Source organism: Cynocephalus volans, chromosome 12, assembly GCF_027409185.1.
Source record: "Cynocephalus volans isolate mCynVol1 chromosome 12, mCynVol1.pri, whole genome shotgun sequence".
NCBI classification, from domain to species: Eukaryota; Metazoa; Chordata; class Mammalia; order Dermoptera; family Cynocephalidae; genus Cynocephalus; species Cynocephalus volans.
In genome coordinates this window covers 68,086,001-68,096,651 of record NC_084471.1, presented here as the reverse complement: position 1 = coordinate 68,096,651, position 10,651 = coordinate 68,086,001, and the positions used below count along the sequence as shown (strand labels likewise).

The 10,651-nt window shown below is 58.7% G+C and overlaps 1 protein-coding gene across 2 annotated transcripts; it reads left to right on the top strand.

The window, feature by feature from the left end:
- Positions 1–2,558: 2,558 nt before the first annotated feature.
- On the top strand, positions 2,559–10,026 carry TAMALIN (trafficking regulator and scaffold protein tamalin). 2 transcript variants are annotated; one of them, XM_063075975.1, is made up of 8 exons: positions 2,559–2,849; positions 4,898–4,947; positions 6,607–6,661; positions 6,764–6,866; positions 8,096–8,189; positions 8,289–8,355; positions 8,567–8,633; positions 9,106–10,026. In XM_063075975.1, the coding sequence occupies exons 1-8, from the start codon at positions 2,598–2,600 to the stop codon at positions 9,585–9,587; spliced, it is 1,170 nt and encodes a 389-aa protein (XP_062932045.1). In that variant the 5' UTR covers positions 2,559–2,597; the 3' UTR covers positions 9,588–10,026. The 2 variants fall into 2 exon arrangements, with proteins under 2 accessions (XP_062932045.1, XP_062932046.1); XM_063075976.1 differs by lacking the exons at positions 2,559–2,849; positions 4,898–4,947; positions 6,607–6,661; positions 6,764–6,866 and adding an exon at positions 6,909–6,933.
- The last annotated feature ends 625 nt before the right edge of the window (positions 10,027–10,651 follow it).

The window sequence follows — 10,651 nt, the reverse complement described above, 5'->3', positions numbered from 1 at the left end:
TCTCTGAGCTCTCAGCAGCTGAATTAAACAGTCGGGAGACCTAGGCTCTAAGGGGTTCTTGCGCCTGCTTTGCCATCATCTTTCCCTTCCTGGCCTCAGTTGCCTCTGTTTAAATGAGGGCTTGGACCACGCGGCATCCTTTCCAGACCATAAGGCCCTTTCCAGCTCTGAAATTCCAGTATTAGTGGAAATCATGCAAACAGCTTGACAGAAATTGCATTTCCCAGACCCACCCTTACTTTGGGGTTCTCTAGGACTTTCTGCCTGGCAAGAGGAGGAAATTTGAGGTGTGAACTTCATTTCTCTGATGGTGTCTCTCACTTGGAGGCAGGGAGGCAGACTGAGCCTGAAGGAGGAATGTCTCAACAGGATGTTGGACCCTGGTGCTGTGTGATACCCTAGTGTCCACTTCTCCCGGTTTCAGGCAAGGAGGAGTCTTCTGGGATAGGCAGGGTCGTTCGTTCACAGAAGAGGTTGTGCAAGATGCCTTTTTGAGGGTCCCTTCAGAGGTGGGTGCTGGAATGAATAGAAAAGAAACCATTGCCTCTCCTGCTTTTGTGCCTCCTCACCCCACCCCCGCCACAGATGCCAGCTGTCAGGAGCAGGCAACAGACGGTCCAGGGGTCCATCTGTGCTAATGCTTCACAATAGAGTCCCGTGTTTCCCCACCGACACACTCTCGGCCCCTCAGCTGATGGCCACTTGGTGGTGCCCAGGGGGGAGGTGGGAAGGAGAGGAAGATGGTAAGGGAGCTAGCTCTCAGCTCCTGGCAGCCCCCAATCTACCCCTACCCCCCACCCAACATGCATCCTGCCATCTGGGCTTGTACAATCACTGAGGGGTGGAGAAGCACCCTCTTCCACCCACAGTTCCTGTAGGGGCTGGGAGACCATGCGTCTGAGGGTGGGAAAAAGACAGAGTCAAGGAGACAAGGAGGCAAGAGGACTGAGACAGATAGCGAACTGAGATAGGCAGACGACAGAAAACCTTTCCTGGCCTCCCTAGATGGATGTGGCACTTGCCCCTGTGTACCCCTCATGCCATGTATCTAACATGGCACAAGTATAATGTGCCACTCTCTACCAGCCTGAGAGCCTCTATAACCCCAGTGCCAGGCCAGTACCTGGCATAGAGCAGGGCATAAGTGTTGGATGAATGAAGAATCGAAGAAGACGGCATCACAGAGTGGTTAGATTGCAGGCTCTGGAACCAGGCTGCCTGGGTTTGAATCTCACTTCTGCCAGTGAGTGACCTAGGGCAAGTTACTTACCCTTTCTGGGCCTCAGTTTCCTCATCTGTAAGGGATGATAATGGTATCTATTCTGTAGGGTTGTTACGAGAACCAAATGAGTTAATACATGTTAATAATGCATACAACAGTGTGCATAGCACATGGTAAATGCTTAATAAATGTTAGCTAAAGGCATAATCCAGATTTGGGAAGACCGGAGGAGAAGGGGACAGACAGGGACAGATGGGGACAGTGCATCCCCGGCCTCTGTTTAGTGGCCAGTGTTGAGATGTGGAGCCCCAGCTCGTGGTGCTGACGCCTGTGGTGACTAGCCACTCTTTAGACACCAGCCGTGGCCTTCCACTTCCTCCTCTCACTTCTTATTCGGGCACCACTGACGACAGAGACTTCGCTGGGCCATCCCCGCCTCTCCTACAGCCTGGCAGCCATGGTAACAAAAACAGCCTGGGGGATGGTCCCTAAGAGAGGGTCGGAGAATGGCTGAGCACCGCCCCCCAGCAACACTGAGCACCCACTCAGCTTGGGCACATCCCCAGCCCCATGAGTCAACCCCGTAGTAAAGGTCTGTGCTGGGAAAGGGAGCTGAGGGAAAGTGTATCTAGCAGGGACCAGTCCAGAGACCCTCAGAGGGGCCAGGCCAGCATTAAGCCTACTGCTTTCAGGGTTTTCCCTTTCCCCTCTACGTGGGAAGAGGAGGCAGCCTCTTTCAGCTCTTCTAGGGCAGCTGTGTAAAGGGGAAATCCTGGGCCCTCTCACTCCCTAGGGGCTTCTGCGCAGTCAGGTCAGGGGCGTCTCCTCCTTCCTCCTTCAGGGACCCACACCCCTCTCCCTGCACAGTCCCGCTGCCTCTTTTCCCAGGCCTAGAGTCTCCTGCAGCCCCCTCGAATCCTCCCCCAGGACCCCCAAACTTCCTTACAGTGACCCCTAACTGTGCACCCCCCCCACGAATCGCTAAAGCCATCATCCCTGAATTTCAAATCTTACGCAACGTCCCTTCACAGACCCCCTGCAGGTATCACGCAGACCCTCTAGCCCCGCCCCGGGGTGCCCTGTCCGTACCCCTCTCTTCCGCGACTAGATTTCCCCACGGTACCGAGCGCCCTGATCCTCAAGAGTGTCCCGAGCCTGGACGGCCGTCGAGCGCGGTGGGCGGGGCTCTGGGGCAGCGCCCACGGGGGCGGGGCCTGCGCACCGGGGGCGGGGCCACCGAGGCTTCTCCCCGCCCACCCCCAACCCCGCCCCGGAGCCTATAAAGGCAGGGGACCCGCGGCCACCCCGGCTGGCATCCCCCAGCCGCCGCCACCGCCGGCAGGGCCGCCTCTGAGGGGCGCCGGGCGCCGGAGCCATGACCCTCCGCCGACTCAGGAAGCTGCAGCAAAAAGAGGAGGCGGCGGCCGCCCCGGACCCCACCGCCCGGGCTCCCGATTCGGAAGTCGTTCCCTCCGCTCCGGCCCCGACCCCGGCCTCGGGCTCCCCTGCTGCAGCCGCCACCCCTGGACCCCCAGGGGACGAGCTGTACGCGGCGCTGGAAGACTATCACCCTGCCGAGCTGTATCGCGCGCTTGCCGTGTCCGGGGGCACCCTGCCCCGCCGAAAGGTGCGTCCCCTACCCCCAAACTCCGCGTCCCCCAGATCTCAGTCCCCTCCCCGTGGCCTTCCTCAGGACTTGCTCAACCCCGCTACAGCCCCCATCAGTGCCTGCTGACCCCACAGCACTCTCTCCTCGAGGTCCACCGAATCCTCCACCTCTTGCCCAGCCCGAAGACTCCCACCGACTCCCCTCGGCCCTCTCCAGGGAAGGCGCAAACTCCGCGCCCGCGGCCCCCGCCTCCGTGCCGCCCCCCAATCTCGGTGGCTCTCCACTCCCCGCGAGCCGTCGCCTCAGCTCGCTCCCTCCCTCCTTCCTTGACTCCTCCCCAGCACCCCCTTTCTCCTACTCGCTCCATCTGGCTTTCTGCCCCCCAAGCCCCGCCTCCCCGTGTCCAGGTGTCTCGAAGTCCCCAGGACCCCCTCGTCCAGGCTTCTCCTCCAGTTGAAGCGGGGAGGGCTAGGACTAGGGTCCTACCGCTCACTCCAGCCAAGTTGAGGGTCCGAGAGCCCTGGGTGGGAGAGGGGGGCCGGCGGCCGCGCCGCGTGCGTTCTCAGCCGAGGAGGTGCGTGAGGCGCAGTTGACTCCGGAGAGCACACTCCTCCGAGGGGACGCCCGGATTCCGGGGCTCGGGGCCTGCCGCCTTGCCCCGCGTCTGATGTACAGGGTTCAAGGGCCACCGCTTCCCTGGACTTCAGCCGCGACCGGACGCGTTGGGAGGGGTCGCAGGGCGCCCGCGGGGCAGGAAGGATGCGGGCCGCGCCCGCTCCTGAGTCTCCCCGCTCCGGGAGGCTCTTCCTTTAGCCCGAGGGGACCGGAGCTCTCAGAAGCGGGAACTTAAGACCCAGGTTAAGGAGAGGGGGTTGGTGGCCTTTCCCCACTCAGCTCCCCCGTCCTCCGCCTCCTTCCCGAGTCCCCGGCTCCCCCCCACACAATGAACAGCTTGTTAAGAATTTGCATTTTATGAAAATCGGGTTGAAAGACAAAGGGGTCTCTCTGTGCTGCCCAGTCCTTTCTCCCTGGCCCATTTGGGGACTGTCCCTACCCCTGAGGCTAATCTTTGGATCTGGAGAAAGAGGGCCCCCTTCTCTTCCTTGCCTAGGGGCAGCTTGGGGGGGAGGGTTAACAAGGGCACAGACCAGCTTAGGGCACGTGGAAAATAGGCTGGTCTGGGACTGGGGTTCCTCCAAGCACCAAAAATTTAGGGAGATGGAGAGAGTCTGCTTTAGTTTATCAAGGCCCCTGAAGAGGCAGGAAACCTCAGCTCTGTCACCCCTTCCTCAAAAAAGAACTCCCAATCAGTCTCCTTAAGTATAGTGAGACTTACTGACCAGTTTGACATCTAAGATTTTTTGTCCCAGAAAGCAACAAAATATATATATGGCAGTGTCAAGAGACCCAGGTGTAGCACAGGTCGTCCCTGAAATAGCCTGTACTTTAGGAGATTTGGCATCTCTGTCCACTGTTCTTCCACATTCAGGCTAGGATTGCTGGCCCTCCAGGTCTGAGCCCTGACCCCAGCTCTCCCAGGCCACTGTCTGTAACTGAGAAATTAGGTGGAGAGACCTGACTGGCAGGGGGTCCCTGGAGTGCCTTGATACATGAGCCTAGGGGCCCCCTGCCCTTCTTTGAGTTCAACTGGGGAAGAGCCTCTGCCTCAGCTTAGGGGTCTGTAAGGCTTGAGCCTCTACAGTCATGGGCCCTGGGGGTAGAAACCATTCTAGAGTAACCACCCCACCCCCAGCCTGGAAACCAGCAGGGGGCTTAGAGGTTCATGCATGTGGAACCCAGGACAATTGTGCCCCCACTGTCCCAGCTATGGGGGTAAAGCCTGGGGAGAAAGCTAAGGAGTGACACTAATAATAGTGGCACTTGGCAAATAGTTACACCAGCTCCACAGCAAGTGTGGAGCTGGGAAGGGACAGACAGGCAACAGGAAGTGGGGTGCAGCGTCCAAAGCTGGAGCCCAGGTGAGGGACCTCCTAGAGTAGGGCTCTCAGCATCTGCTCCAGGATAGCCCCCCTCACCTGCTTCTTCCTGACTGCCTTCCTGCCCAGGGCTCAGGATTCCGCTGTAAGAATCTCAGCCAGAGTCCTGAACAGCAGCGGTGAGTAACTACCACCCCAGCCCCTGCCATGGTCCAATAGGGTGAGGTGAGGTGTTGCGGGGTGGGGGGGAGCACGACACAGCATCTCAGCCCAGCCGGGGGGAGTCATTCTCCCACCCTTTAAGCATGGCTCCCCTACTGGAGTGAGGGCAGGTGGGGGTGTGGGCTGTGTGAAGGCAGTGGCAGAGAAAAGGAGGTGGGGACTTTTGAGTCATTAAGTGCTGCTCAACCTACTCCCAGTCCCTGGCAGTTACCCCTCCCTGGGGAGAGCTGGATCAACGGGAGGTGGGTGATGAGGGAAGTAGAAGTCTGTGGGGAATGTCCTAACCCAGGCCTCCTGGGCTCCCCTGAGCCCTCCCAGCCCCAGCAAACACCGTGGGCCCAGCCCATAGCCAAGCTATGTCCAGCTGCTTGGGTCTGGCTACCGCTGCCTCCAGAATCTCAGTCCTGTGTTGGTGCCATCCTGTGGCAGCCCTCTTAAGAAGGATCTGTGGTAAGGGCAGAAAAGGGTTCTGACCCCAGGACCTGGGAACCCACAGTTTCCTTTCTCTGCCCGTGTTCCATCCCTGATTTGGACCTAGCTTCCTCTAAAATGGATCAGCAAACTACAGCCTGCTGGCCAGAATGGCCTGTTTGGCCCCTTGAGCTAAGAATCGTTTTCATATTTTTAAAAGGTTGTAAAAATAAATACAAAAGAACAATACATGACAGAGGCTGTATGGGGACCGCAGAGAAAGCCTAAAATATTTACCTCTGGCCCTTTTCAGGAAAAGTTTGCTGACCCTTCCAGAGAACCAGAGAGCACTGGGGTAGACGGGGAACTCCCAGTCACCCTGCCCCTCACCCCAATGCATACAGAGGGGAAAGGCCTGCTGTTTAGAGTGCCAGGGGCTCAGGTTGGAGCTAAGAGGTGCTGCTCAGCATTTGTGGGGGAATGTCTGGGTCAGGCTGGGAGCTGAGGGGCCTGGTCTCCAGGGCCTTTCTGAGGCTGTGAGACTTGAAGGGGGCTTTGGAGGCTGCTTTAACTCTGCCTCTGGCTGGGCGGGAAGGAAAGGGGTGGGGGTGGGCAGAGGAAACTCTGGGCTCCCCCAGCGGGAGAGGATCTGGAGCTGCTCCAGACCATTGTGTCCAGCGGGCAAGCCTTCGGTGCAGTGCGGGAAGGGGCGGCCTCGAGACTCCCCTCCCCCCAGCCCTCACATCTGGTGGGCTGGCCCCACCGCAGCTGGGAGGAGCAGCTGTGGTCTGTGCTGAGCCTCGTGACTGGCCTCTGTGGGTGGGGCCAGTCCTCTCCCCAAAGCTGTGGAGCAGGGGAGGATCCATGCTGGGGCCAAATTTGGGGCCTCAGCTAGTAAGTCAGTGGTACCCTGGGGCTCACTAGAAAGCTGGGGTGTGGCCGAGAAGTCAGCTAGCCCACCCACTCTGGGGACCAGCCTGCCTCCCCCCACTGGAGGCTGGATTGATTCTGTGCTGCTCCATGAGGCCAATTTCAGTTGGGTATGGGAAAGACATTCCAACAATCTGTGATGAGTGAGTTGTCACTGGAGACTGTGAGTCCTGCTGGAATATTCTAGACCAGACTCCAGCACCCACGGAAACCCAAGCTTTGGGACTGCCATGCTTATTTTAATCCTGATAGTCTTGACACTGTGTCTCCCGCAGGAAAGTGCTGACTTTGGAGAAGGAGGATAACCAGACCTTTGGCTTTGAGATCCAGGTGGGAGAAGCTGGATACAGAGGGGTGAGGGGATGGGAGGCCAGTCTGAGGGATGGATGGACCCACCCCACCCCTGGGCTGAGGGTCCCTTATCTGTTACAGACTTATGGCCTTCACCACCGGGAGGAGCAGCGTGTGGAGATGGTGACCTTTGTATGCCGAGTTCACGAATCCAGCCCTGCCCAACTGGCCGGACTCACACCAGGTGGGGGACTGAGCCCAGGACACAGGGCTCTGGGAAGGGGGTATGACCTTACTCTCAAGCAGAGGGGGTGAGAAATCTCTCCTGAAATCAATTCCCCTTCTTCTTCCTACTTTGAGAAGGCCAAAAAGAACAGAATATGGGCTTTAGATCCAGGCAAATTTGTCATTTACTATGTGATCTTGCACTGTCCCATCTGCAAAAAATGGGGATGATAATATGTCCTCACATCACACAGTGAGGTGAGGGGATTCCCTGGGCACAGAGCCAGGGCCTGGTAAATGATGGCTGCTGCTGCTGCTCTGCTTCCTCCTGGCCGTCTGGCAATCCAGCATGGGCAGGAGTTGGGAAGGAGCAACATTCCATTAGCTCTGCTTGATATTGGGGGTCAGGGCCTGTGTTATTGCTCTAACAAGGAAATGATGTATCCAGTAGGAGACCCGTGGGATTGAGCAAATCTATAGTCCCCAGGTTTCAGGCAGGGGCAGCCTGAGACTGCACAAATGAACACCCCCCATTTTCGTCTCTAAGCCCTTACTTCCTTGCCCGCGCACCAGCAGCCCTCGGTAGCCAGGTGGCATGTTGTGACTTTACAAAGTAGTTTCCCATCCACTCTCCCTGCCCATCATCCCCAAGGTAGTCACAGCAGGGATCCATACCTTGTTTTTGCAGATGGGAAAGGAGCCCTTAGAGATGGTGGCATGCCCCAGCTGAGATCAGGAGGCTCTGCAGTGGCACTGGGTATCAGAAGCTGAGGCCTCTCAAGCCTGGGCCACTGTTGGTTCTCAGCTGGGTACTACTCACCCTGCCCCCTGCCTGTCTCAACTGAGTCTCATGACAGGCATGGGCTGGACAGAAATAACCAACTCTGGGGGCAGCCCAGGGGCCTGGGAGGGCTCAGTCTTTGGGGACAGAACTTCCTGAGGGTAAGGTAAAGGTGTGGGTGTATCAGGGCTCAGCCTCTCTGAGGTCCCTGGCCCTTAGGCTGGGGTGCTGGGCCTGGACAAACTGGTAGTAACTATGGGCAGGGAAGAATGGCTGGTTTTGTGTGTGTGTTTTGGATGGGGGTAAAGATGTCAGAGGAGGCCTCCCCCTGAACCTCGAGGAGTCGGGGGAGGGAGTTCAGGGGTGGTTACCCTTCCCCTTTCTGGCTAAGGTAGGGGCTGGAATTCTTTTGCCATGCCCTGTCATGCCCCGTCAGAGCAGGTATTGACCCCCTCTCTGCCTGGCAGGGGATACCATCGCCAGTGTCAACGGCTTGAATGTGGAAGGCATCCGGCATCGAGAGATTGTTGACATCATTAAGGCATCTGGCAACATTCTCAGGTATGTCTAGGTGCTGTGGTGCCTGAGGATTCCTGATCTCAGCCTCTTGGTGTTTCCTCAGCCTGCGGCTCACTCAGCTTTGATTCCCCACTTCCTCAGACTGGAAACTCTGTATGGGACATCAATTCGGAAGGCAGAACTGGAGGCTCGTCTGCAGTACCTGAAGGTAAGAGAGCCCAGATAATGTCCAGCCCCCGCCCTCCTCTGCCCAAATCCCTGCCCTTCAGGTCCCACTCCTTTTTAGGGGCTCATTTTTCTGTCTGAACCTCCTTTAACGTTAAGGTTTCTCCCTTCCACTCCCTGATCCCTTGGTCTGCACCCACATGCTGCTAGCTTTCTACTAGCTCCTGACAGTGGATGGGGGTTGTCTCTTGCAGCAAACCCTTTATGAGAAGTGGGGCGAGTACAGGTCCCTGATGGTGCAGGAGCAGAGGCTGGTGCATGGTGAGTAGACTGGGTGTGTGAAGGACCACTTGCTCCCCTACTGACACCCCTCCCAGAACTAGTGGGTTACTTCCCCTTCCAAAGTGAAGCAAGGTTTGCTGAGCTACTACTTGGGTACAATACTGCCCCGGGCTGATGCGCACGCATTTTTAGTGATTCTTACAATGGCCCTCCCAAGGTAAGCATTAGATAGTATCCTCTCCACTTTACAGATGGGAACACCAGGGCTCAAAGAACTTGTTCCAATCCTTTCCGTGGCCCTTGTGTCATAAGTGGTCCTCCTAAGGCTCTGCGTTATAATTCGTGTTTTACAGACGGAGAGGTGGGGGCTCAGGGTTGTGACTTGCAAGGGCCCTACAGACAGACGGTCAATGGGAAGGAACTGGGATCTCCCACCCGCGCCCTCTGGCCCTTTGCAGGGCACACTTCCGGCCCCAGGCCTGAGGGCCGTCCCTGTCTTCTGCCCCGGCAGGCCTCGTGGTGAAAGACCCGAGCATCTATGACACGCTGGAGTCGGTGCGCTCCTGCCTCTACGGTGCCGGCCTGCTCCCGGGCTCGCTGCCCTTCGGGCCTCTGCTGGCCGCGCCCGGGGGTCCCCGCGGGGGCGTCCGCGCCGACGACGCCGTCTACCACACGTGCTTCTTCCGGGGCGCCGAGCCGCCCGCCCTGCCGCCCCCGCCGCCCCCCGCCCGCGGCCCCGGCCCGGGCCCCGCCGAGGCCCCGGCGTCCGGGCCGCGGGCCGGGCTGAGCCGCAGCGCCAGCGTGCGGTGCGCGGGCCCCGGCGGCGGCGGCGGCGGCGGGGGCGCGGCGGGGTCGCTGTGGACTGAGGCCCGCGAGCAGGCCCTGTGCGGCCCGGGCCTGCGCAAAACCAAGTACCGCAGCTTCCGCCGGCGGCTGCTCAAGTTCATCCCCGGACTCAACCGCTCCCTGGAGGAGGAGGAGAGCCAGCTGTAGGGGCGGGGCGGGCGGGGACGTATTTATTTATTTATTCCTAACAGCCAGTGCAAAAAGGGGGGCGATGCCGGGCCGAGGGGACCCCAGGAGCCCAGAGCAGCGGGAGAGGGGCTTTGCTAGCTAGCCCCGGGAGCCCAGACCCTTCTCTCCTCTCCTACACCACGGTGGGGGCAGGGGGAGAACCAGGCAATCGGTGTTGGGAAAGGTTTGGGGGCTAAAGATGGGGCGTGCTATCCTACAGTCTGGGTCAGTAGTGCCTTGTGGGGTGTCCAGGAAAACTCCCCCACTGGGGGGTGAGAGACCCTGTCCCACGAAGCCCTCTCCTCAGCTTTACTTCCTCCCCCACCCTCAGCCTTGGGGAGAAATGGCCCATGGTCGTTCCCCCACCTACACACACACACACACACACACACACACACACACACACACACACACACACACACACACACACACACACACACACACACACACACACACACACACACACACACACACACACACACACACACACACACACACACACACACACACACACACACACACACACACACACACACACACACACACACACACACACACACACACACACACACACACACACACACACACACACACACACTCTCCTCTCTCTCTCTCTCTCTCTCTCTCTCTCTCTCTCTCTCTCTCTCTCTCTCTCTCTCCCTCCCTCCCTCCCTCCCTCCCTCCCCAGTGAAACACACACACTTCCAGTGAACCAGTGGGCTCTCAAGGGGGCATAAGGTGCTGGTCCCCCTCCCTCTGGCCTTGACCCCTAAGGGCTTGGCCCCTCCCAGGGGCCTGTAACAAGTGGGGTCCTGCAGGGCAGGGGTCCTGGGTTCTGTGCCCCTTGGGGGACAAGAACAGGCATGTTCGTGGGGGGGGGGGGGCAGCACAGACTGCTCCACCGTTTTGCATAGTGTTGCTTCTGAACCACAAGCTGTATAAAGTTGAGGTTTTTTTTGCATCTGTGTCAGCGTGGTGACTGCCTGAGGGGGAGGATGGGGCCGGGACAAGCTCTGACTCCACCGCGAACCCCCCTCCAAGCA

Excerpts from the sequence above, each read along its gene's own strand:
- TAMALIN (XM_063075975.1), top strand. The coding sequence starts at position 2,598 with ATGACCCTCCGCCGACTCAGGAAGCTGCAGCAAAAAGAGGAGGCGGCG. Across the intron at positions 4,948-6,606 it reads CAGAGTCCTGAACAGCAGCG|GAAAGTGCTGACTTTGGAGA; the intron begins GTGAGTAACTAC and ends TGTCTCCCGCAG. Across the intron at positions 6,662-6,763 it reads CCTTTGGCTTTGAGATCCAG|ACTTATGGCCTTCACCACCG; the intron begins GTGGGAGAAGCT and ends TATCTGTTACAG.